The 25,160-nt window shown below is 53.3% G+C and overlaps 11 protein-coding genes across 11 annotated transcripts; 5 read left to right on the forward strand and 6 right to left on the reverse strand.

Annotated features, from left to right (window-relative positions):
• Window positions 1–312: 312 nt before the first annotated feature.
• On the forward strand, window positions 313–2,802 carry PG994_011418 (uncharacterized protein; the record flags this gene model as incomplete). The annotated part of the gene is made up of 3 exons (XM_066862827.1): window positions 313–1,569; window positions 1,637–1,927; window positions 1,948–2,802. 3 exons carry the CDS (start codon window positions 313–315, stop codon window positions 2,800–2,802), a joined length of 2,403 nt encoding a protein of 800 aa, XP_066711937.1.
• A 392-nt stretch (window positions 2,803–3,194) lies between these two features.
• Window positions 3,195–4,351, forward strand: PG994_011419 (uncharacterized protein; the record flags this gene model as incomplete). The annotated part of the gene is made up of 2 exons (XM_066862828.1): window positions 3,195–4,162; window positions 4,186–4,351. The coding sequence occupies 2 exons, from the start codon at window positions 3,195–3,197 to the stop codon at window positions 4,349–4,351; spliced, it is 1,134 nt and encodes a 377-aa protein (XP_066711938.1).
• A 287-nt stretch (window positions 4,352–4,638) lies between these two features.
• On the reverse strand, window positions 4,639–5,138 carry PG994_011420 (Tubulin binding cofactor A; the record flags this gene model as incomplete). The annotated part of the gene is made up of 2 exons (XM_066862829.1): window positions 4,639–4,815; window positions 4,959–5,138. The coding sequence occupies 2 exons, from the start codon at window positions 5,136–5,138 to the stop codon at window positions 4,639–4,641; spliced, it is 357 nt and encodes a 118-aa protein (XP_066711939.1).
• A 548-nt stretch (window positions 5,139–5,686) lies between these two features.
• On the reverse strand, window positions 5,687–8,102 carry PG994_011421 (uncharacterized protein; the record flags this gene model as incomplete). Its single annotated transcript, XM_066862830.1, has 4 exons — window positions 5,687–5,865; window positions 5,934–6,180; window positions 6,266–7,415; window positions 7,471–8,102. The coding sequence occupies 4 exons, from the start codon at window positions 8,100–8,102 to the stop codon at window positions 5,687–5,689; spliced, it is 2,208 nt and encodes a 735-aa protein (XP_066711940.1).
• A 975-nt stretch (window positions 8,103–9,077) lies between these two features.
• PG994_011422 (S-adenosylmethionine synthase) lies at window positions 9,078–10,497 on the reverse strand (the record flags this gene model as incomplete). Its single annotated transcript, XM_066862831.1, has 3 exons — window positions 9,078–10,100; window positions 10,153–10,197; window positions 10,429–10,497. The coding sequence occupies 3 exons, from the start codon at window positions 10,495–10,497 to the stop codon at window positions 9,078–9,080; spliced, it is 1,137 nt and encodes a 378-aa protein (XP_066711941.1).
• Window positions 10,498–12,725: 2,228 nt separating this feature from the next.
• Window positions 12,726–13,697, forward strand: PG994_011423 (GPN-loop GTPase 3 like; the record flags this gene model as incomplete). Its single annotated transcript, XM_066862832.1, has 2 exons — window positions 12,726–12,773; window positions 12,834–13,697. The coding sequence occupies 2 exons, from the start codon at window positions 12,726–12,728 to the stop codon at window positions 13,695–13,697; spliced, it is 912 nt and encodes a 303-aa protein (XP_066711942.1).
• Window positions 13,698–13,923: 226 nt separating this feature from the next.
• PG994_011424 (uncharacterized protein) lies at window positions 13,924–14,593 on the reverse strand (the record flags this gene model as incomplete). The annotated part of the gene is made up of 2 exons (XM_066862833.1): window positions 13,924–14,433; window positions 14,555–14,593. The coding sequence occupies 2 exons, from the start codon at window positions 14,591–14,593 to the stop codon at window positions 13,924–13,926; spliced, it is 549 nt and encodes a 182-aa protein (XP_066711943.1).
• Window positions 14,594–15,946: 1,353 nt separating this feature from the next.
• Window positions 15,947–17,243, reverse strand: PG994_011425 (short/branched chain specific acyl-CoA dehydrogenase; the record flags this gene model as incomplete). The annotated part of the gene is made up of 2 exons (XM_066862834.1): window positions 15,947–16,466; window positions 16,528–17,243. The coding sequence occupies 2 exons, from the start codon at window positions 17,241–17,243 to the stop codon at window positions 15,947–15,949; spliced, it is 1,236 nt and encodes a 411-aa protein (XP_066711944.1).
• Window positions 17,244–18,115: 872 nt separating this feature from the next.
• Window positions 18,116–19,596, forward strand: PG994_011426 (phosphatidylinositol phospholipase c; the record flags this gene model as incomplete). Its single annotated transcript, XM_066862835.1, has 2 exons — window positions 18,116–18,195; window positions 18,246–19,596. The coding sequence occupies 2 exons, from the start codon at window positions 18,116–18,118 to the stop codon at window positions 19,594–19,596; spliced, it is 1,431 nt and encodes a 476-aa protein (XP_066711945.1).
• Window positions 19,597–20,117: 521 nt separating this feature from the next.
• On the reverse strand, window positions 20,118–22,767 carry PG994_011427 (cell cycle checkpoint protein RAD17; the record flags this gene model as incomplete). Its single annotated transcript, XM_066862836.1, is given in 5 exon segments — window positions 20,118–20,333; window positions 20,352–21,488; window positions 21,506–21,700; window positions 21,720–22,476; window positions 22,574–22,767. 5 exon segments carry the CDS (start codon window positions 22,765–22,767, stop codon window positions 20,118–20,120), a joined length of 2,499 nt encoding a protein of 832 aa, XP_066711946.1.
• A 1,653-nt stretch (window positions 22,768–24,420) lies between these two features.
• On the forward strand, window positions 24,421–24,954 carry PG994_011428 (uncharacterized protein; the record flags this gene model as incomplete). The annotated part of the gene is made up of 1 exon (XM_066862837.1): window positions 24,421–24,954. The coding sequence occupies one exon, from the start codon at window positions 24,421–24,423 to the stop codon at window positions 24,952–24,954; it is 534 nt and encodes a 177-aa protein (XP_066711947.1).
• Window positions 24,955–25,160: the final 206 nt, after the last annotated feature.

A 25,160-nucleotide genomic window follows, 5' to 3' on the forward strand; every position in this document is an offset into this window, starting at 1 on the left:
CCCCCATTACAGGGCCTTTAGTGCGTCTTTGGGCTGGAAAGAGCCACATTTTTGGGGGGTCAGCCGCTAATTCCACAGCGCCCGTTGCGACGACTCAGCTTGGGGTGGTCAGCTCCTTACAGCAGCCAATCCACTACCTACTAGGTTAACCTAGATCTGGCTTCAAATGAGGTTGCTGATGGGAATCGATACGACACTGGACAAGATACGGTTCCGATTAAAATCACACAATCTCGTGCAGCCGACCCAAACGGGGCCGCCAGAGGGGACGAATGCTCACGCCGCTATGCTTTCTCAACCAGCAACGTCCCAATGTCCGCCACCAACCATCTCAATGGCGATTCCCCCTCCACAACCGCCCATGCTGCTGCTGCAGGGGCGCCGACCATTCGCCGGTTGAGCAATCATCATAGCAACAGCAATCCCTCGATATGCGATGCGCAATCCCCAGAGGACGTACGCGCCTCGCTGGCCACTCTGCACACTCACGAGGCTTCCCTCACCAGCCGTCTCCAGTCCCTCTTCTCCTCCCAAGCCGACCTCGCGCGGGAGCTCGGCCGCCTGGATCTCCTGCGTGCGAACCTCGGGTCGCAGGTCATAGCGACACGCTCCGTCAGTAACGGCATGCTCGCCTCGGCCGCCGAGACGGCCGGCCGCCTCTCGAACCGAGTCAAAGAGCTGGACCTGGAGAAAGACCATGTACAACAGACACTGCAAGTGGTCGAGCAAGTCGCCGAGCTCAAGGCCTGCGTCCACGGCGTGGTCGGGTCCATGGGGGCCCCCCAGGACTGGGAGGCCGCAGCCGGGTATATCTCGAGAGCCTCCAAGGTTCCGGAGAGCGTGATCAAGGGAGGCTTTGCCGCGGCCATCGTACCCAGCGTCGAGGTGCCGGATGCGCCGTGGGTTACGTTAGAGAACGCCAAGGAGAGCTTGTGCGGCCTGTTCCTGCGTGAGTTCGAGAAGGCGGCGCAGGAGGGAGACGGAGCCAAGGTCACTCGATTCTTCAAGCTGTTCCCTCTCATCGGTCGTGCCGACGTGGGGTTGGACGTGTATGGCCGCTACGTCTGCACGGGTGTAGCTGGCACTGCGCGCCAGACGTGGAAGCTAGTACCAGGGGCTGCTGGACAGAAAGACGGCTTCCTATATGCCAACGCTTTGACAAAGCTCTTCGAACATATTGCACAAATTGTAGAGGGGCACGGCGGTCTTGTGGAGCGACACTACGGCGAAGGAAAGATGGTCAAGGTGATAGAACGTCTACAAATGGAGGTCGACGTACAGGGAGGCATAATATTGGATTCCTGGAGCGATGAGCGAACAGTGGAAAGGAAGCTTACCGACGTCAAGAGCTATCCATTTTCGTTCCTTGTGCAGAGTTTCCTACCGCCGCAAAAAGGACTTACGGGTACCCCTAGAATGAACTCTCCGGCACTCGGCGGAGGGACCAATGCCAGAGACAGCGAAGACGAGGGAGTCAACATGAAGGAGGTAGATGCCCTACTAAACGAGATAGCTCTCATGCTTGGACGCTGGTCTCTTTATACGAGATTCCTCGCTGGGAAATGCAAGGTAAGCTGATGCAATATGTGCCTACCCGACTAGTCCACTAACGAATTACAGGCACCTGGGCCCCGAGGATGCTTCTGCCCTGTATATTCCAGATGCGTTGACCAAGTCAAATCTGTTAAGGAAGGTGTCCGACAAACTGATTACCCCCTATGATATCTTGTCGACGTTCTACTTTAGAAGATCGGTCGAGAAGGCATTCCAGCTGGACGAGTCACCTTCGGGGCTCACGCTCAATATAAACAAGCCGGTTGTCACTGAGCCCCCCTATATAATATCGGCTGTCGATGATGTCATGTACATTGTCAGTACGGTCATCCAGAAGTCGATTTCTACATCGCAGAGGGACGTTGTTGGGCATGTGATTCCTACCATAGGAAGAGTGCTAGGATCCGACTTCATCGGGATGGTGCAGAGGAGAATGAGAGACGAGTCGTACCCAAGCCCGTCATCCAAGGCGGCTTCCCGCCTGAAGACAAAATTGTCTCCTTTATCATCCTCATCAACACTCTGGACGTTGCGACCGAATATCTGTCGCGCATCATCACACAGTGTTTGGGAAGTTCCGAGGAGGCCAACGGGCCTACTCAGTCCAGTCCGATTGCCCACTCGTTTCCTTTTGAGCATGACGCAACATTTGTGACGTCGGCTTTAACAACACTCAACGCGTCCTTCTCGACCAAAGCAAACGAGCTTTTGTCAGATGGGCTCCAAGTCCTGCTAAACATGGTGGTCAAGCAGAGGCTACGGCCCATCATCTTGGACACATTCCGTGATGCCGACTACACTTTGACGGAGGACGAGCTGGCGGAGATAGCACAGCAGAACGACGAGGACGAAGAAGAGCTAATGGACCATGTACAGCGGAGATTTGAACATGGATGGAGCGCACTTATGAAACCGGTCGAGCGATTGATGACGCCCAAGACATTTAGCACACTCATGATAAGTACAGCCAAACACCTCGCAGTGGTACTGGAGAAGCGGATATGGAGCTCGAGTGGCAGGATCAATGCGTTCGGCGCGATCCGTATGGAGCGGGACTTCTCGGGCATCGTCCGGGTCGTGGCCGAGGGCAACTATAGTGTGAGGGAAGCATTTGCTAGGGTGACACAGATGCTCATGGTCGCCAACATGGAAGATGACGAGTGGGACGAGATCATGGCTGAAGGGGAGGACGATGGCATACAATGGGTGCTCAATGAGGAGGAGCGGCGGAAAGCTAGAACCTCGTAAGATGATATGAGGCTGCCCTGCCAATAGATCTCGCTGCATCTTGATCTCTGGTCAAAATAATTGGTATCGAGTTCGAGTCTAGTAGAAGTCTTGCGACAAGGAAATCTATCAATCAATTCTACGTATTCAAATACAGTGCTGAACTATCGAGTCGCTCCACTTTAAGTGCAAGAATCCCTGCATGGGCAACGGCCAGTAAACCCAATTCCAAAACCTCCAAGCAACGAGCTACGATTTATTGTTTGTCACCTCAACATAACATACCCTAACCTCTGACATTCAATCCAGTCCGAGTCTCAATAGCCGGTCTTCCTGCATTCAACATTAGATACCCGCAGCAGTCTCTCAATCAAGTCGTTTGCCTTACGTTTCGATTCGATTGCCCAATAATCATGGCGACGTCTCGCTATGATCTTCTCGATCAGCACGATGAAGATGAGCTGCACAAGAATCGCCAGCTGCCCGTAGAAATCAGGCCCTTCCAGCGAATCTCGAAACACGTCGCCCTCGCGAAGCTGCCCGCCACAAAGTTACCCACACCACCACCCGAGGGCGCCCCCGAATCCCAAGATGGCGCCAGCGCCGCGTCCACGGGCTACATGGGCCAGGTGCACGGCAACGCCGCGGCGATGAAGGAGGACATCCAACTGGACTTCGCGGCCTTCGACAGCACCATCACGCGCCTGCAGTTCCTGGCGACGGCCAACGAGAAGGAGCGCGAGCGCTACGCGACGGACCGGAGCAAGATCCTCGAGACCATGGAGGCGGTGCGGAGCTCCAACGCGAGCCTGCGGACGCAGCTGGACGAGGCCCGCGCGACGCTGGCGCAGCGCAAGTCGTTCGACGAGCTCGCCGACCGCATCACGTCGAACCGGATGCTGCGCCCGCGCGCCGAGCAGGCCGTCAACCTCGACAAGCTGGCCGAGGAATGCGACGAGCTGCAGCGCGAGAGCGAGACGTACGGCGTCACCTGGCGCGAGCGCAAAGAGCAGTTCGACAAACTCGTCGGCGAGGGCGTCAACCTGCTGCGCCTCATCCGCGACGAGAAGGAGGAGGTCGAGCGCCGCGAGGGCATGGACGAGGAGGACGGCGACGAGGACGGCGACAACAACAATAGCACGCCCGGCGGCGGCAAGCAGGGCGGCAGCCAGAGCGGCAGCGGGACGCCAGCACGACACGGCGACGACAACGCTACGCCGAGGCCGGGAAGCAGCTCGGGACGCACACCGCGGCAGGACAGCCCCGGTGCCGGAGGCAGTGGTGGTGGTGCTACGGATAACTTGAAGCCTCAGCCGGACGTCGGTGGGAGCTTCTCTAGAGGCGGCAGCCTTGCTCCGAGTCTACGGGGAATAGCCCGGCAGTACGTGGTGGCCCGGGTAGCAGTCACGGTGGGAAGGACGGCGAACCGGAGGGGGGTGAAGATGTGGAGATGGGCGAGCCGGCACAAGTTGCGGATACACCGATGACTGAGGGTGGCGTTAAGGAAGAAACTCCTCAGATCACAGTGGACGCACCTACCGGCCCTGATGATAAGATGGATACGACATAGAGACAGGAGTTGCTTAGTTGAGGGACACTCAATAATCATCATGCATGGCTCAGGCAAGAAAAAGATAGGAGAGGATATGATATACCCCTGGATGTAAATCAACGTGTATTTTTAACGATTGCTATGCTGCCCTCCAATCGTGTCTGATTCATTCACCCAGGCATCTTAAGAACTGTGGTATCATGTATGTGCAGGCTTTGCACGCTTCGTCGTAATGGTCGTCGCTGGTGCTACCACCCTCCAGAAATAGGTTTGCTACTCGTCGGTCGTTTTTTTTTTAATGGAATCTAAGCATCATTTTTGGGTGTTGAGGCTAGCACCTCCTTGGCCTTGGTGACTTCGTCCGCGTTCGCATTGCTGTCACCCTCAGCCGAGGCGATCTGCTCCTCGAGCCGCGATACGGCCTCGCCGATGCGCGTCTTGAGGGGCCCGAAAACTGCCTTGGTCTCCTCTACGGCTTTTTGCTATGACGTGGGGTTTCCCTGTTAGCACAAGAACTAGAAAACTGAACAATCTGTAGATGAAAGAGCATCTCGTAGAAACCAAGGGCATAGAAGCTTGGGGGGTTAGAGGAGCGTCGATGTGGTATGACGCCGTCGTCACTTACCTCCTGCTTCACCATAAACTCGGCATTGCCGTCCTCGTTGCCGCTTCCGTTCTTCAGGTCCGCCTCAAGCTTCTTGACGCGCTCTTGTTGCGATGTGAGCTCCTTCTGGTACAGCTTCTCCTCCTTGGTCAGACGCGTGACGGCGTCCGTCGCGATCTTGAGGGGCGAGGGGGCGGGCATCTTGGGTTCGTTCGGTCGTCTTAGCAGGGGGTTTGTCTGCGGTTGCTTGTCTGGTCGCTTGGTCTAGGGGGTTTAGGATGTATACACGAAGGGGAAGTTGCTTTGCTTGGGGGTGAGCTCTTCTGCCTAGAGCGGGATTGGGCAACCGCTATTGGGGAATTATTATTTTGGTGGGTTGGCGGGGTAAACGATGCTCGCCGGACGGCTTTCGGGGTCGGTGGGGCTAACAGCCCGGGAGGGCCCGATGTCAGTCGAGCCAAATCACTCCATTCCATACCTTGACACTTTTATATGATGACGAATTCGTATAAATATCTACAGTTCTTCGGCGTATAATATCTTATTGCCTTTGTATGAGATTATTACAAATCAGAAGGTGTAGCCTCGAAGATGATATCGATATCTACATAAAAAAGAGACTGAAAACCCCTGGGTTGCAGCGGTGAATACACATGCATATATCAACGCCGCTGTCGCTATAGAACTCTCAACATCGTTCTGCAACACCCAAAGACCCAGGGGCGTCTCAATGGCCTTCAATTTCAGGATCATGGGACCATGCTGGGCTGGCACACGGGCGCCATACATGAGGGACCGGTGCCCTCTCTTACAAGGTGGACTGCATCTGGACGTGGAGATGGACTAGATGATGTCGACAGTGCCTTTTCCTCCACATCCACAGAGTCCTCATCCTCCGAGGAGGTGCCATGGCTGCTTCGAAATCCAACTATCATTTCTGGTTAGCCACGCTCTACACTCTGCACTCTACGAGTCCATTATTGACCGCTAACTTACATTGCACGGGTGGGTGGTGTCTAGTGAGGCGCTTCAGCCCACCAAGACCTTTGGAGAGCACATCGAGTTTGGAAAGGAGAGCCTCTCGCTCAGCCACCGTGTCTTCACTCTCGGCTGCAAGCTGTTTGATATCTTCGTCACTCAGCTCGGCGACGCTCTCGGGGGTGAAGAGCTCTGGCAGCTTCGAGGTCAGGCAGTTCTCCACCGCAAGGTGAGCGACGTCATCGACCACCCGCTTCAGAGTAACCTAGATGAGATTCGGTATTTAGCCTCGGTTCCATTAAGATTGGGTTTCGCTCGAGTGTTAGTGGTTAGAGGCTTGGAGAGTTTACCTTGTAGTATGCTTCGGACATGTCTACTGCGTTCGCAGCTCCAAAATCTCCCATATCGGCGTGCCTATTGGAAGTGAGGACATCTACAATGCGGTTGAATGAGACACGAAACTCGCTTCCGGGTGCATAGGTGTCAAAGTTCTGCTCTAGAGTACGTCGCAAGTCCTTTTCGTAACGCTTGGCCTCGATTTTCTGCACCGTCTCAGTGAGGTAATAGTTGTAGGTGATGGGATGGGCGGTTTCGTGGCTGGTCAACAATTCCGAATTCTTGGTACGGAGCACCGTTTTCAACTTCTCTAGGGCTTCGCCGATATGGCCCATCCAGAGTCTGTCCTTCGTCTCCTCGTCGACGACATGGGACAGTATGGAATTGACAGAGGAGTCGACTGCGCTAATGATCCGGGTCGAGTACTTCTCAACAAGATCTGCCCAGGGCTGGCATTGCTCATGGAACAGCTCGGTGATGATAAGGGGGTTGTAAGTACCAGGAAGCTCGCACCCTCGGTTCCTCCTCATCAATCGCCGAACTTCGGCCAGGTAGTCGGATCTCGAGACTTGGCCTTCTATCTCTGGTCCCTCCACGGAAAAGTCTATAATATCACGAGCTTGTCCATTCTTCCGCATGTCCTGAGCAAAGTCCTCCAGCGTGTTCTGAAGGACGGCTCGCAAACGCTTGTGGTAGCCCTCATCTTCCCGAGCATTCCCGAAAAAGGAGTCCCCGTACGAGCCGTATACAGCTGACCGGATCAGGCTGGAGAACCGATGGCTAGCATTCAGGAGGTACTTGCGCTGCTCGTCAGCTTCGCCCCTGGCATCGCCCAGTCTCTCCAGTCGATCTGTACATTCCCGGAGGCCGTCTTCAATATCAGTCACCACCCGGGGCAGCTGAGCAATGATATGATCTCTCAATACTTCGCTCAGGCGGGTCCGTAACGCGGCGACACCCTTGTGACTTTGTGGCAACGAGTTCCAAATCCCACTTGATAGGAATGCGACCTCCTTTTCGTCTCTCTCGGTGTTCGAGATTGCCCGATCATGGTAATCTCGGTTCACGACCACGTGCCAACCGAGACGGAAATCAACATCTTCATTCCAAGCCAGCTTGAAATACATTTCTTCCATCTTCCGAACCGACAGGTAGGGTGTCTGGCTTGGTGATCAGGCCCAGAGTTCGAGATCTGCGGTGGTCGAGATCCCGTGCATACTCTGTCACACTCTGCTCGGCGAATTGGCTCTTGGCAGAGACGACGGCCAGAATGATACTTCGTGGGTTCTTCATATAGGACCGCACAAGCGATTTCACAAGTTGCCCCTCCTCCCGTGACTGATCTCTGTTGCCAGCAGTGAAAAGGCCCGGGAGATCGACTATGGTCAGATGAGGTTGCGTAGGCCCCGAAACTTCAATGCGAAGGACGTCATCGCAGAATCGCTTGGCATCGGTCAATGCCATGGCATCACGCGCGCGATCCGCCACGTTCCCGACGTCGAGCTCGTCGAAGGTAGTGGAGAAGCCGAAGGCCTCGAGCTTCTTCCTCTGATCATCCGAGTGATCCTTGCCCGGCTGGATCGAGACCCTGCACCGCTCCTCTGACGTCTCCGTGGTACGTCGAAGAACAAGCTCCGTAGCAAAAGTGGTGGTGAGATTTGTTCCCACCGGGAACGATAGGCCTGAGATGGCTTGAAGCACGGAGCTCTTGCCCGATGACTGGCCGCCGCATGCCACGATTTGGGGCAAGTCAATGTAACGACTGACCCCCTTGGAACGCAGCCCATCAATGATGTCCATCAGGACTTTGTGGTCTTGACTCTGGAGGTCCTTGGTGGTTTCGGGCGCCATGTTGAAGAAATAACAGGCGTCGGCGTACTCTTTGCCTGGCTATTGCTCGTTGATATGGGCAGTCGATGACTCTGGAGCCTCTACAGTAAGAATGAGGAAAGTTAAGAAAGAAAACAAAGATGAGGAGATCTTGACATCGTCGCGTTGGATTTCCTTCTGCAAACAAGGTTCCCCGCCGTTTGGGTAGTGATGCGGGAGGCCGACCAGAAAGACGCGGTGTAACCCAAAGTATGGATGACTGCGATGTGATGATGAAGGGGATTGGGCAACAGGGGCGAACCAGGGGGCAGCGGCGCACGTAAGAGTTGGAGAGGCTGCCAAAGATATAAGGCGTCCAATGGGAAAGGGGGCTTTCGAATATGATTTCCTTCTTATGTATGTTGATACAATCTTGGGTTGTACCGATGTATGAGTTAAACATTTGCCTACTAAGTAGGCATGGGAGCATTGCATCGTCATGTGTTAATAACCTAGGTATACTAACAAAGTGACATTGCTTAGAAGTTCCGAATCCTTACTTGCCTTTAGAAAGTTATCCCTATTATGTGATCAGAAGGCAATTGCATTACGAACATACAGGGGCATAATCTAATATCAATCAAGGTTGAATAGGTCACTTTGGCATGATGATGCAAGATGAATATTGCTCGTCTCCAACGGACGTGGCGATGAGGCCACGCCCTCGCAATGGGTGTATTCCATTGATACTTCCACTCCCTAGTGCACATTTTAGGCCACCTTGCTCTGTAGCAATAAAAAGCAAACCGAATACTCTGTCTTCCAAGGCCTTTTTAACCTTGCCGAGACGGGATTGTTGAATACCGTACGCCATGCTATGTGTCCTCTGATGGGAATAATCGCCAAAAATGAATCTCTAAACCCACAAAACGCCTGTCTATGCGATAAGAAGTTGATTCTTCCGCTGGTATAATAAACCTGAATAAATGTTCACCCACATAGAATGAATTTAGAACTTCAGCTCCTTGGGCTGCTCCAGGTGAATTCCTGGTTGGTGCCGAAGTGACCGAATTTAGCGGTCTGGTAGTAGATCGGACGGGCAAGGTTGAGCTGCTTGACAATAACACCAGGTCGCATGTCAAAGTTGGCCCGAACGATGTCGATCAGCTCCTGAGCTGACTTGTCCGAGGTGCCGTAGCTGTCCACGTAGACAGAGCAGGGCTCGGCAATGCCGATAGCGTAGGAGAGCTGGACCAAAGCACGGCGAGCCAGCTTAGCATGAACGAGAGACTTGGCAATCCATCGAGCAAGGTAGGCAGCAGATCGATCGACCTTGGAGAAGTCCTTTCCGGAGAAGGCACCACCACCGTGAGCACCCCAGCCACCGTAGGTATCGACAATGATCTTACGGCCAGTCAAACCAGCGTCACCCTGGGGACCACCGATGATGAACTTGCCAGAGGGCTGGATGTGGTACACGGTCTTGTCGTCCAGGTACTTGGCGGGAATGACCTTCTCGCAGATCTTCTCCTTAAGCTCCTTGCGCAGCTGCTCGGTCGAGATGTCCTCGCTGTGCTGGGCGCTGATGACAATGGTGTGGGCTCGCAGGGGGACGACAGCACCACCGTCGTGCTTGTACTCCAAAGTGACTTGCGTCTTGGTGTCAGGTCGAAGCCAGGGAAGGCTACCATCACGGCGCGCATCGGACATGGCCTTATTCAGCTTGTGGGCGAGCAAGTGAGAGAGAGGGTGAAGCTCGGGGGTCTCGTCGGTAGCATAACCGAACATGAGACCCTGGTCACCGGCACCGAGCTGCTCCAGCGCCTGCTCGTAGTGAAGACCCTGGGCAATATCGGGGGATTGCTGCTCAATGGCGACCAGAAGGTTGCAAGTCTTGTAGTCGAAGCCCTTCTCCGAGGAGTCGTAGCCAATGTCCTGGATAGCGTTGCGCACGACCTTCTGGTAGTCGAGAGGCGACTTGGTGGTAATCTCACCGAAAACCATCACCATACCGGTCTTGGTGGCAGTCTCGCAGGCGACCTTGGACATGGGGTTCCTCGGCCAAGCAAGCATCCAGAATGGCATCGGAGACCTGGTCGGCAATCTTATCGGGGTGACCCTCGCCTACGGACTCGGACTGTTATGGTCAGCAAGATTTTCACCAAAGCCAATTGACGAATGAGGGGGAGGGGTTGGGGGGTAAGCAGCACGTTTAGTCGAGGGGTAAGCAACGTGTGTACTAGGAAACATCTTGTGGAATCACTAGGAAACATCTTGTGGAATCACTAGGAAACATCTTGTGGAATCACTAGGATAACCGTTGGGATAGCAAAGAAAAGCCTATTTGGACAGGCACAGTGTTTCTTACAGTGAACAGGAAGGCGCCCTCGTTAACGATGGCGAAGGCATCGCCCGAGGTACCATTGGTGGCAGGCATTTTGTCGATGTAGAAGGGGTTTCAATCTGGTTACCTGAAGACGCTTCCGATTACAACAATAAACGACGAGCGGCCCGTAAGAGAACGAACAATCAGGAGAGAAAAAGAGAGAGGGAGAGAGGGAAAGAGGGAGATGATGATTGGGGAGAAGATTGAGGGATTGGGACGGGTGGAGGGGAAGGTGGTTTTATGAGACCAGGTAGGGAGGTTCGGCTCGGGTCTTTTTCTTGTTGAGTGAAAAGGGAAGGGAACCTACCAAAGTGGTTATTACCTTCTGGCTTACCTGGGTACATCCGGGGACTAAGATTAACCTATGCTGGGTCGTTCGTTATTTTCTCTTTTCGCGGTAACGGCTTAGTCGGACAAATACAGATGCAAAGCGGTTTATTAGTTGCCGAACGATGTCGGCCGCTGATTTTTTGACTGGGATTATGATTATTCAGTTGACCAGGCACAGCAGCCTAGGGTCCAGTCAAGGGGGGTAAGGAGGGGTAATAATGATAAGTTATTATTCCTCTTACAGTAGCATACGGCCACACTGCATGGTGAAATCACCCAACATCAATGTTCAAAAGTAGATCTCAGTATTCAATAGCCATGCATTCTCGAAGCAGCATTAATTCCATGGCTGTTCACTCCATATGGACAGTTCATGTAAATCAATACACAAGACTGCCAGAGGACGTCCCATTGAATTGATAGCTACTACTACTACACGTGCCGTAGTTGATCCCCAATCATCCAATCTTCAGATTTTGTATTATTTTAAGCCGTGCTTTAACTGACACGTACTCGAGGAACATGGCTACGTGAGGGAGTACCCGAACAGCTTGATGTCGATGGTGTGTGCCATCGAGTCACCATCGAGTCAGTAGATATCAACAGGCACATAGCACATACAGCATCTCCGACTTCTACTGTCCCAGTCATTGCTACAGACTTTTCATTGCTACAGTAGTTGCTCCCTCTTGTGCAAGTGCTTGTCTCATGCAAACGTTGATTGAGTACATCGGTCTACTAGCTAATACATTCCCATTGATCCTTCTAGTCTGAAAGTTGTCTCGCTTTGCACCCTAAAACCCAGCTCTTCAGAAAAATTTCCCACCTTTTGATCGCGCCATCTCGCCCAATATTAATACCAGGCCGGTTGTCGATGGGGTCTTCACCGCTTTAGCGCCCAATCCGCCCAAGAGCCGTTCCTGCCATCTGCATTTTTTCCTTTTCTTTTCCGTCCCTCTTCCCTAGCAGCAAGCCTAGTAGTTGATAGTGGGTAGGGTATGTAGTGTTCACTGTATGTAGCAACGCGGGGGCACCAATGCACTCGACCCTCAAAAACGTGGTCCAGGGATTGGCTCTACCTTCGGCATCCAGCCAGTATTCTGGGTCCCTTTCGAAGAGCTACGGAGACGAAAATCGGCATTGGCAACCGTCTTTGGCCGGGACGAAGACAGATATTTGCCCGCGGGCCAGTCAACCCATTCTCCTCCTGACTTCAATCAGAGACTACCTAGGTAATTGGCCTGGGGTACTTGTCATCTATGTTAGCCTTTGCCTTTGCTGCTGCATATGCGGCTACTTTCAGAAGACGACTGCAGATCTCTGAATCGGAGTGTCGGACGGACCCCGACAGTTCTCAGCCCGGACGTACTTAAATCACCCAACACCCGTCCCTTTTTCTTACATTTGGCAGCTTGACATCATCGCCTTTGCGTGCATATCTGGATGTGCGTTGTTTCAAGCTTTACCTGGAAAGAAACATGGTGGCAGTAGACATCTGTCAGTGAGGTTCAAATGTTCGTCCAACCGTAAATCCGAATACTGCATTTATACCCCGGCCGGACTTGAGATACATTTGATATATCTAATAGAAACTCCCCAACTCCGGCCGTTGAATGCCTGTGCTTCAAAGGATCGGCGACCGTAAGCAGCCGTAAGCAGCCGTAAGCAGCCGTAAGCAGCCGTTGCTTCCGCGTTGGCTGAGATGGTGCCAGTCCAGCCAATCACGTTGCAGATGCCCCTCCAGTCCTGACCCCTCCAACTTTTCCAGCTGCTCCAACCAAAACTCTATCCATAACGAAAAGTTGAGGAACCTTAGTCGCTGCTACCACATTGCAAGGCTGAGAGTACTTCTTACATACTTACATACCTAGTCAATTTTGGTTGTCTCTACTCCCTGATCACCTGCACGCACTGAAGTATATAAGAACTTGTAGTCACTTTCGACCACGATGAGCAAGTTCGGCACCATGGTTATGGGTCCTGCTGGGGCGGGCAAGGTACGTACGATATACATCAAAAAGTAGTCGCATTCCGTCTCTGACACATCTGCAATCCAGTCCACGTTCTGCGCGGCCCTCATCACACACCTCAACCTCAACCGGCGGTCTTGCTTTTACGTCAACCTCGACCCGGCCGCCGAGAGCTTCGAGCACACCCCCGATCTCGATATCAGGGACCTCATCTCGCTCGAGGATGTCATGGAGGAGATGGGCCTCGGCCCCAACGGCGGTCTGATCTACTGCTTCGAGTTCCTCATGGAGAACCTCGATTTCCTCACTGAGGCTCTCGACTCCCTGACGGAGGAATACATGATCATCTTCGACATGCCGGGCCAGATCGAGCTGTACACACACGTGCCGATTCTTCCAGCCCTCGTGCGGTTCCTGACAAAACCCGGAAGCCTGGATATCCGGCTCTGCGCCGCATATCTTCTCGAGGCGACATTTGTGGTTGATCGCGCCAAGTTCTTCTCGGGCACCCTCAGTGCTATGTCGGCCATGATTATGATGGAAATTCCTCACATCAACATCCTATCGAAAATGGACCTGGTCAAGGACCAAGTGCGCAGGAAAGACATGAAGCGCTTCATCACGCCGGATGCGACACTGCTCGAGGACGACCCAGCCGAGAAGGCAAGGCGGGCCGTCGACGGAGAGACACCGGAAGACGATGCCTACGCGGACCCCAAGGATAGAGATGCCGTCATGCGCGGGGCATCCTTCCGGCGACTCAACCAGGCTGTTGCAGGCCTAATAGAGAACTTCAGCATGGTCAGCTATCTGAAGTTGGACGCCCAAGACGAGGACAGCGTCGGTGCTATCCTCAGCTACATTGATGACTGCATACAGTTCCACGAGGCTCAGGAGCCCAAGGAGGTCAAGGGTGGCGAATTTGAGGAGATGGGAGACATGGAGGAATAGTCACAGTGTATGTTGGAGGACTGAGCATCACATGGGATTTAGGGAATATGCATAGCGCCGGCGTACTGACGGGGTTGATACCATTTTGAGAGCTTCATAGCTTAATTTATTGCCAAAGAGAACGTAAGCATCGTAATTCGTCAGATCCTGTAACTGCAAAGTATAAACTAGCCTGGTAAGTATACCAATTGCACGCATGCGACCGCCATCCCAATTCAAAAGGCCACTAGCTGCTGTCATCTTGGCTCGATTTATCTGCCCCTCTTCTCGACATGCCAGGACCGCCCATGCCTCGCCCGTTCTTGGTTTGCGCGTCGTATCTCTCGTATTCGCTGAGCCAGAAGTTCTTGAGCAGGGTCGCGTAGCCGGCGATCTTGGAGACGAAGATGACGATGTCGCGGATGGCAGCCTCGGGGCCGCGCTGCCACACGACGGCGAGGGCACCCGCCAGCACGGCGTAGAAGATGAGGCGCATGGTCATGCGCGTCCAGAAGAGGACGACGCGCTGGACCCAGAAGAGGAACTGCAGGGCCGCGACGATGAAGACGAGGACGGCCCCGACAATAACGATGTCGGGCGAGTCGTTGAGCGCCGTGAGGGCCCGGTTCACCAGCGGCTGCACCACGGGCACGGCCGCCTGGAAGACCTGCTGCGTGCGCTGCCACACCGACCGGCCGATGATCTGGAAGGGGGTCTGCGGGTGGAGGAGGTTGTCTTGGAGGAGCTGGATGGTGGACTCGGTAGCCCGACGCCTATTTTTGTTTAAACTGGGTTAGATGGGGTTTGTATTCTTCATGGTGTTTTATTCGACGGCGGTGCGAATAGTGTTGACAGGAGATGTTGTTGTCACAACTTACCTTCGAGAAGGTCCAGAACCCAGTGGTTTTTGTCCCCATGATGATGATGAAGATGTTGTTGTTGATAACGGATTCGTTGGCTGTTGTTCTGTGGTTCTTTCGCCCGGCGAACGTTACAGGAGAGGGCTCAAGGTTTCGCTGGCAGCTTTTGGCCGAAACCTATTACTCGGACCCCCTGCTGATAGCCGGATAGCAGCAATAGGAGAGGCTCGAGATGGCGTGCGCTTGAGGAGAGGGCTGGACAATGTAATGTGCACTACTTAGGTAATGCAGTGCTACTTGTTGCAGTGCAGATGCACGTATGTTCGGTCGAGGGCGAGCAAGTATTATCGGTGTGTGGGGAAAGCACGCTTGACGTAAGAATGTCTGAGTGACTGAGTGACTGACAGCTGCGGCTGACGAGCTTTGCTGGGGCCTGTGTTGGAAGGGGAGTCAAGAGAAGATATATTCTTTACATGTGCTTTATGTATGGATGCATCGAGAGGGTTTCACTTCTCCATTCAGCAAAACATAAGTTCCGAAGCTGATAACTGGAAGGAGTCTGCCGACTTTTTGCCAGGAGCCCAAAATTTCTCGACGTGTTGTTTACAACCTGACTTTCTTTCCGCTTTCCGCTCCGACAAAGCCAGCAAATAGGCGGTGGAGTGTAGCAGCGTTGCATGTGCCTTGGCCTGCTAGCCTTAGCCTGGCCGGCCTTGGGTTGGGGGTTCATAAGATTGGCTGAACCCCCCTCGAATCAACCCTTTCCCCTCTGCCCCTTTCAAAAGAAAAAAGTTCACGACCTTGGGAGATCACATAGAAAACTCGATTGGAAAAAAAGGCATGGCAGGCTAAGGGACCCGACGAACAAGGGTGTTTGTGCTTTTGCTGCAGCGTCCCAGTGTCCCACTTACTGGTTCCAGCAGGTGGGACAGCAGATGAGTAGCAGATGAGGTGCTGATTGCACCAAAATCAGACCGCTACAGGGCCTGGGCTCGCGGGGCTGCTGAGCTGGCAGCCAGGGGCACCATTCCATTCTCGTCCATTCTCACCATCATCGGCGTCAGTCAGGCTTTCCTCGGACGAAGGGGCATCCCTCAGGCGCATATACATGACTCTGTGAGTTGCAAAAATGGAAGCAATGTCTTAAGACTCCCATACATGCCATGTGTCTGTGCATGCCCTAACCTAAGTACTTACTATACTAACACCAGCTGCAGTGCCTCTCTCTCTGTAAGCAGCCTCCTATAGCTGATCAATACTACTAGCTCTTTGCTGATATGATCCGATTCTTCCCCCTCGAAACATTCAACTATATTCTCACCAGTACATTGAAGTAAAGTCGGACCAAATCACTCTTGGGCCATGCCCAAAAGCGTCTTCCATGGTGTACCTATTAGGTGCTAAGAACAATTATTGCTGTCGTGTATCCCAAATCCAATGACTCTTTGGATCAGCGGCTAGGATTCTCATAGCTTCCATATCTTCCGAATCATGTCCGTGTTCTAGCAAACCCTGCTCAAGAGACAACTTTGCGTATTCTTTGGCCATGGCTTCCACGCCAAAGGTATTGTAGTTCAGTGCCGCTAGGGTGTAGGCGTCTGCTATCTTGTGATCCAGCCGCTCCTCTTTGTACAGAGCAATGAGTGTCTCGATAGTCGATGTAGACACATTTGCGTTCTTCAAGTCCGTCAGCTGGTTTTCCACCTGATATATCGAGAAGAGCCTTGCATCGGATGCCTCTGCCTCAGCCTCAGGTAGACTACATTGAGAGCATCCGCAAGAGAAGCCCCATGAGGCACGAGTTCTCGCCTGGCGAACAGACCGGACACGAAAGGAGTCCAGGTACGATATGCTCAGCTCTTCTCCTGGCTGTATATCCCTGACTGCATGGGTGTGATGAGTCAGGTTTTGGTCAACATAATAGGCGAGGCTGTGTGTTCCCATGTTAGCCAAGATCGATTGTATATCCGTTGGGAGCCGCTTGAACTGACCTTGGCCGGCAATCATGGTTGAGGCGTGACACTTCTGGGAAATTGCCAAAGTGCCGCTCACCTTCCATGCCGAGGGAGACTTGGAAGGAGTTGGTGAACATGATGTCCGCTATGCGATAGCCACCCAACTCTCCAGCCTGGGCCAGAAGACGCTGCCGCCTCTCACCAGGCAATGCCTTCGCTGCTTGATCTAGCATGGTGTTCTGGCTGTCCAGTCCAAGTTCATCTACCAGAGCTTCATGGACCACAACGGCAGGGCGGACAGCCATGATCTCCTCGCCTCGACGTATCAATCTCGTAGCTACCAGGCCGATGCCTTTCCCCGGGATCGCTACGGCCCGGAAATGAGAGGTATCGTGATTTCCATCAAGAGACTGATCTGATACTTGGGCTACCCTGTGCCTGCTAGACAGCGTTGTCACGACAGACACTCCTCCATCCCCAAACCTATCATTGGACCAGACACAGAATCTGCCGAGACAAAAATGAGGACCACTCCAGCTGTTCTCTGCAGTGGCTATCTTGTTGTATCCCAATTTAGACTGCAAAGCAACTGACTTCGGAGGGTCAGAGGCAAGACAAGACATGGAAAATGGCAGGTGGAAGGGGCCCCATGGGCAGATATCCTCAGTGTAGTAAGACCAGTCCGAAGCCTGGCGAGCTTGGGCGCAAGAGAGAAGGTATGCATAGGATAAGAACAAATGCGAATGCTTCATTTTGAGACGGCTGTGTAGAAAAGAGGCTTCAGTCTTTGGAGCGCATTTAAATCAATCGCATTTGAGTGCCAAGTTGGTGAAATTCATCATGAAGCCCGTCGTTGCTTGTCGGCGATTAGCTTTGGCGAGAGGGGTGTTTCATCTAATGCTTCTCCAAAACAGTATTCGTGGCTTAAGCGACGTTGAGGTCCCTGGCCGCCTCAGCCGCACTTTCCTTGATACTGGTTGGAGTAATATGCAGGCGCCGGAGCGTGACAGGCAAGTAGGCTCCGGATGGTGGGTTAGCAGAAGGTCCGTTTCAGGAGTGAGCATGATGGATGAGCTTGGATCACAGGTCCATCAATGAGGTTCCCACCATGTGCTGCTTATTTAATCACCTGGACAACATGCACCCTCGAAATGGACTTCGTTAACAGTCTTATGAACCCTCCCATACCTATTTGTGTCTCTCTTCCATACCCTATGATCGCTATATAATTCAAGCGCCAGACGAGTTCCAGATTGTTCGCCTGACGCTAGTTACACCGAGATACAATACCATACATATAAATACATATACACGCTGTCCCGGGGCGTTTCAGCGCGTCCCAGCCAGCCTCAAAAGCCGACCTAATCAAGCTTGAGATCTCGAGACTTGAGATGCACTTCAAGACGAACTCCACCCATCCATTCGGCCAATCACGACTCTCCATTACCATCGCCAGCAACACTTGGACCCTTGGCGACTCGGCTAGCTGACGCGCTCATCTGCAACCAATGCCATGTCGGCAACCGCCTCCAAAAGTACAGGTATAAGTAGGTTTGGCGAGAGATTCCGCTCGCTCTTGTGCCCCGACAAGTATGGGACTGTGTCGGACACTAGTAGTATCACCATGCCCGACCTTACCATTCGTAACCTTACCGCCACCGCGCTTGAACTGAAACTCGTCGAGCGCCTCGACGGCACGCCGACGTCGGCAGGGGGGCAAAAGGCAAAAGGCAAAATCTCCAGCGTCTTCAAAGGCTCCAGCGCAGCCCAGCATGCGCGCCCAAGGGCGATTCGCGGGACCGCTGCGAGCTGTCCGTTCCCCTGGGCCGCTTCGAGACACACGGCACGGATGTGCAGGCTCCGGAGCCGGGCCGGGAGGTTGTGCGCCTGACCTTTGGCTTCGACGGCCACAGGTACCAGGTCGATGTGCCCGGCGAGTCGCGCCGGTCCCTGGTGATGAAGAAGCTGGACGACGGGCCTCACGAGTACACGGTCGTATACGTGACGAACGGGGCCTGCGTGTCCATTTACAGCTCAACCCACTTGTCGAGTTGGATGAAGGAGCTGCGTGATGAGTGGCCGCTGACCGCCCTGTCGATTCCGGGGACACACAACAGCCCGACTTCTCACGTGGCGCTCCCGTCGGTGCGGTGCCAAGCCGTGGGCATCCGCGAGCAGCTGGACAACGGCGTGCGCTTCTTCGACGTGCGCGTGCAGGTCAACTCGGACGACAGCAAGTCGGACCTGATCCTGGTGCACTCGGCCTTCCCCATCTCGCTGACGGGCACCAAGTACTTCCACGACCTGCTAGACGACGTCTACGCCTTCCTGGAAGCCAACCCGTCCGAGACGCTCATCATGAGCATCAAGCGCGAGGGCACGGGCAAGGGCACCGACCAGCAGCTGTCGAAGCACCTGCACCAGCGCTACGCGGCGCCCGACAACGACAAGTGGTGGACCGAGCCGCGGATCCCGCGCCTGGGCGAGGCACGCGGCCGCATCGTGCTGTTCCGGCGCCACGCCAACGACGCGAGCCTCGACGCCGCGCACGGCGGCCGCGGCTACGGCCTGGACTGCGCGGCGTGGCCCGACAACTGCGAGGACGCGACGACGGGCGGGCCCGGCGTCGCGCGCGTCCAGGACTTCTACGAAATCGACGCGTCCCACAACATCGCCAAGAAGACGGAGCTGGTGCGCGCCCACCTCGAGCGCGCCGCCGAGCTCGTGCGCCCGCCCAACCCGGCGCCCGACGACGAGCACAAGCCCTTCTTCGTCAACTTCCTGAGCGCCAGCAACTTCTTCAACGCCAACTGCTGGCCCGAGAAGATCGCCGCCAAGCTCAACCCGGCCACCATCGAGTACATGGCCCTCCGCCACGGCGAGGCCGGCAAGGGCCCCAACGGGCTGGCGGTTGGCGACGGGTGCACGGGCATCGTGGCCACGGATTGGGTCGGGCTCGGTGGCGATTGGGATCTCATCCGGTGTATCGTGGGCTGGAACGCCAGGCTCCAGTTGAAGGAATGGACGCTTTCTGTCAACGCTTTTGTCGCCGTGCACTCCGAACCGGAAACACAGAGCAGGCGAGAGAGGTGGAGGTGTCTTTGAACGAGGAGTGATGGGCTTTCTGGTACATAATTCGATATCCTTCACACCAGAGGGCCGGAGTGTATTTGTTGGGTAAACTTGGCTAATAACAGGCCTTGGCAGTCAGGCGTACTATAGAGGTCATTATTCTATGTATATTACTTTCAAGGGAAACGGGATTCAGTACACTAGACTAGTCAGATACTAATTCGTATGCACAAATACCCATGATAGACACAAGCAAGGGACATCGAGGACTGCTGCCAACAGACAAACCTTGAGGTATTATGATTTCATCCCATTTATTTGTGAATGGGTTGTGAACTGCCGCTGTGTCGTCAGGGCAGAAAACAGCCATTTGTCAATGTTACAGTCAGTAAGTAGCATGTAGCATGTAGTTGTACACTATGTAGACCAATGAACTCCGTCGCCCCTTTTTTATACACTGAACCTCGTGAGATCCCATTCCAGTCCGTCTTTTTATAGAGACCTGCTGGATTCCAACATTCGAAAGATTTAATCGTCCTCGATATCGTCATCACTCAAAACGAGCTTTTGTACTGTAGGTCCTGCCAAAGATCCGTCGCCCTTCTGACGGATTGCCAATATCTCCTCTTGCGCGGAGATGATTCCTCCGTGGGTTTGTCCGTTGCCCACGTCTCCGTATCGGCAGGGTTTGCATCGTCGACGTCCGCCGCCTCTTCGTCGGGGTCCCACTCGTGCCCGAGAAAGACACAACCTTCTCCAGCTCTCTCAGCCTAAGGTTGTTGAGAGACGTCCTCCGGCGCCGTGCAATATGGGCCATGTAAGGTAGTCGTTCCAGGAGGAAGCTCTTTGCGCGCAGAACTCCCCAGGGATAGCAACGGCGCTGCTTGGTCTTGGGTATGCTCTGTCACCTTGGCTTGGCCACTGCTACCGTGTGATGCCTGTTTGTTGGCCCATTCACCGGGGTTGGCGGCCTTCGGTCTACGGAATGCTGACGCACCCGCCGTGATACTCTGCGCCGTGCTCTCGTCACCTCTCATCAACTTCGTGGACCAAAGATCGACCATACTTTCGAGTTCTTCCTTTTCTCTCCAGAGTTTCAGGCTTGCCGGATAAAACATTTTGAAAGCCTCGCCGCCCTTTCGACTGGAGGTAGTCCCAATCCTCTTTACTGGGTTAGGAAGTGAAAAGAGCAAACCCCTGGTAGCCACTTGAAAAGTGATCTCCTCTTGCCGTAGAACGTGACTTGCTGAATCCCTTCCCGCAAATGTTCCAGAACCAAATCCCCGTCCCCCGAAGAACATATCATTAGTTGGACATAGTAGATCGCTTTCTGACAGATACTCAATGCATTCGTTGATGTAGTCAACAGCAGAAGATTGATCAATTGGGCCAGTTGGTGCACAAGACAGGACATAGTTTTCGTGCAACGCGGATATGAAGGTGTGTGTATCCGTACCAGTCTCATCTATGAGATGATCGACTACGACTTCGGAGCGTTTTGGTCGAGCACTCGCAGCTAAGAAGTCAGGCAACCTCTCAGCTTGTCCTTCCGGCGATTGAGAAGGCATCGCTTTCTCATCACGTTTGTTGTACACAACTTTCCCAACGGCGTGGAATATCCCTAAACTTGACTCGCGCTGTGTGACCAGCTCAAGGCTGTCCTGTTCTCCTTTGGTGAGTGCGACATTATCCTTCCCACCTCGTTTCAGCTTTGCGAAAGTCACTCTTGATCCCCAGTCAGCCTCGTCGTCGCCTTTGAGACACAAGAATTCCAATGATGATACGGCGCTCCTGATATCACCGATTTCGCCGAGACGCTTTAGCACTAAAGGTCCGGGCGTGCGCTTTCGGCCAGACTTGCGAGCCTCCTTTTTTACAATCAGATCCAGGGCACCCGCAAGAAGAGTTGGGGCGATTGCATTGAACTCTAATATGCCTGTACCCGGATGCCAGTTATTTCAGGGCCCAATAAGCGGTGAGCTGTAAAACTGTCGGCTGATGCCGATGTTGTCGTGAGAAGTGTTTCTGAGATCACCATGACAACAGGTGTAATAGGGGCTTTTAATGATGGCTGCCCAAACGCGGCCAGGGAAGGTGTGTTGGCCGCGAGGTATTGCAATATTGTACCTCGGAAAGACTGTAGAGCAGTTGAAGACTTTGTAAAAGTATTCGGAAACTCTTCGATCAGAAATGAGCTTTCGTGCATTCTCATTTGTCGTCACAGTTGATATGCTGGCTGTAGTTGGCACGTCTGAATCTGTATCCAGTTGCCCAAACTTGCCACTGCGGCCCATGAATTCTTCGAACTTTGCCGAGGCCGACTGGAACCCAAGGCCTAACCCCGAAACTGTCGGATTCCTCCATTCGAGTAGCTCGCATTTCATATCATTCGCGAGAAGACGCATTGTGGTTGTTTTCCCCGTTCCTGCCGCGCCCTTCAAGATGAGCAGGCGCTGTCTCATCCTACCCGCAATGACATCCTCTAGCCATCTTCGCACATCCGTTACCTTCTTCTTATGGACCGCCAGCTCTTCTAGGCTGCATGGACCAAACCGTTCAGACCACGGCCTTTGATCGTCGGCAGGAGGAACGGGTGTTGTCGGACGAGGCGGCCGGAGAAACTTCTGGCTTGCTGTGATTACCGCCCCAACGCCATGTCCAGTTTCGCCCTGCGCCCCATCTCTGAAGCGCTTGCGGGCATTTGCAGCCACTCGACTAGTCGTTGTAGATGAGACATCGCCCACACCATCTTCATCGGATATTGGGTCGCTCAATATATCGTCTATTACTAGAGACGAAGGTGTAGCAGTTGCTCTTTCGGCTTGCCGAGAAAATAGGGTCTTCAAATCGGCAGTCTTTCCTATCGCCTCCGATTTCTCGATGGCTGCAGTTCGGTTCCTTGTCTTCCTAGGACTGATGCTCGAGCTGGGTTTCTCGGTTTTCCTTGTCAGAGCAGTTCCGGATTGTAATGGTTTCTTTGGTGGCTGCCTTCGATCGCTTCACATGCAACGGGCGCAAAGTTCGCTTGGCAATAGGACTCGGAGTTGGCGATTCTGCACGCGACGTATTTGCTGTTGACTTTGGGTTTGGATCTGGCGAGGAAAACATATAATTGGTCAGGGTGTTGGTCTGAGGCTTGTCGTCATCTTCATCGTCGGAGGCATGCACGACATTGCGCTTGCGACGCTTCGGAGGCGGAGCCATGACGGAGGTAACGAAGCAGTGGGAACGTCATCTGCTGAGATGGAGCTCAGTCATGGACGGGACTCATGAAATAGACATGCGGACGGGCATTGAATTGGAATACCTCACAAGTGCCAGGTGCGCAGGCGTTCAGAATTCCACGTGTATGGGGGTGCCTGTTACATTGGTAGGAAAAAGCAAGTGTCTGCCTACCAGGCTCTCAATGTTGACCTGATGATGGCGCATTGGACGCCCTCTCAAGGCGGGACAACCCACTCTCTGACCCGCGTCGCGCTCTCTCCGCATAATCCGCGCTATCACCTGACTCAATCAATCGTAGCCAGTGCACTCAAGGTATGTACTTTAGATAGATGATAGATATCATGTCCATAACCTTCCAGATTGTATGTCAACGCTTCATAACGGGGTTCTTTAGATATCGTCCTGATAGAATTCCTCCTAGAAAAAATTTAATATGCTGTACAGTTTCATCAAGTCTACCACCACAGCACAGCTACTGTGCGTGTCATATATCCCCCCCATTGGTTTCTTTTACAACCCATACCATACCCCCATACATGTGCGAAGGCCTGCACATGCATCATTCTTGACTATATTAGTTTTCCCCTCCTTTGGTGGGCAAGAGTGGTGTTCCTTATGTACGGTAAGATGCGAATCTTTGCCAAATACATGTTCTCGAGCTTTACAGACAAGGTCAAGATCTAGGCCCGCCAGCTTGGGCTCCATCTAAGCTCCGTGACATAGGGGGTGGCTGCACTACCGGCACTACCGACACCACAGTCGCTCGATGATATGCTTACCTGACGTAAGCTGCGTCTAATTAGGAAAGAATGTGGCCTATTTGGTATTCACAACATACCTTGAAGTGAAGTATTGGGCTAAAAGTAGGTAGAGTTCCCATTCGGTGCTTCTAACAGGCAAGACTTGCGCCTGTACTATTGACACTGGCTAAAGCAAAAACCTATATCGCCTGTCCCTGGTCTGTAACGAGGAGCAGCCTTGACATCCGTACACATGTAGTTGTTTCCAATAGTATTCGCCATATTAGGCGAATATTAGTGAAACGTGGATGGACTTGTCGTCGACCCCAGCGCCATTCGCGTCCAGACTAACGCCACTGGAGCTGACTTTCATGCTTCGCCTCGTCTATAGACGAAAAGGTTCGATACTCTAGGATAGCGAGTAGTTCCCAAGATCACTAGCCTAGGATCGGATCTGGATCTTGGGCAGTATGCCTGTTCTGCGAAATGCTCTTGACGCCGAGATAGGGCCACTTACACCACAGCACCAAAGACCAAAGCCATCGAGATTTCTCTCAGCCATTAACATGACATCAGCAGCTGATTATTGAATTTTCTTTTTGCTTCCCGCACCAGCAAGGCTGAATGGTGTCTGGAGAATAGCTTGTGCTGGGCGGCAAGAAAGCAACTGGCCTTGACAGCCTACCCCTATCTGTGTCTAGCATGGAATCGAATACAGAGGCTGAAAGGAACCAGAGATATAAGTATCTCATGAAATCCCCAGAACCTGTATACCATTCATCACCATCAACACTATCATTATAACGACCATCGCAACATCATCACGTTCACTACTTCTCCATTACCTACAAACACCAACGACATTTCAAGCTTCAAAAGCCCAAATTTCACAATGCAGGTGAGTTCGTCCAAGCGACTATGCCAGCGAATGAGGCGACAACTAACCAGCCCCCCAACACAGCAAGTCGCAAAGATCGCTCTGTCCCTCCTCGCCATCGCTGGCGCTGATGCCGCAGTCATCGAGCGCACGCCACTTGCCGTCGCGACGGTGACACCTTACCTCGCACCGCTATGCAAGACTGTGGATGTGGTCTTCTCGAATCTGTGTACCTTCAACCCGGTGACCCTCACCCAGAGTGGCAGATGCCAAAACGTCCCCAACACGTGCAACGTCCATTATCCTGCCTCCTTCACGGCATCCACCAACCAGGACAATGGTGGCAGTTGCCAGGTGGTCGTCTATTCGGAATCGGGATGCACAGGAAGCCCGATCAGCAGCGGAGCACTTTCCACCCAGCAATCTGGCTGTATCGAATCCACCTATCCCGGGAAAGCGGTTACAGACGGTGTTGGTCTCGTGAATGGAGGTAACATTCTGCCCTTCGGATTCAAGAGTGCGCAACTGGTCTGCGGCGGCCAGTACTGAGCCAGTGGTCGCTCAACGGGGAGAAAAATGACATCAGTCTTTAGGTTTAGGGACCATAAAGTTGGTCGGCGGCAGGTTCCAGGCAAGACACCCAGTCTGTTGATCCTTCGGTAGCATTCATATTTGGATGGATGCGTGCCTGGTGTGGGTGGAAGGCTCTTCAGCTTTTGCAGCTCAAAACTATGTGTAGTTTGATATGGGGCAGA

The sequence above is a fragment of the Apiospora phragmitis genome (genome assembly GCF_038363925.1).
Source record: "Apiospora phragmitis strain CBS 135458 chromosome Unknown utg000010l:1.0-9815664.0:1.0-9183399.0, whole genome shotgun sequence".
In the NCBI taxonomy this organism is placed as follows: Eukaryota; Fungi; Ascomycota; class Sordariomycetes; order Amphisphaeriales; family Apiosporaceae; genus Apiospora; species Apiospora phragmitis.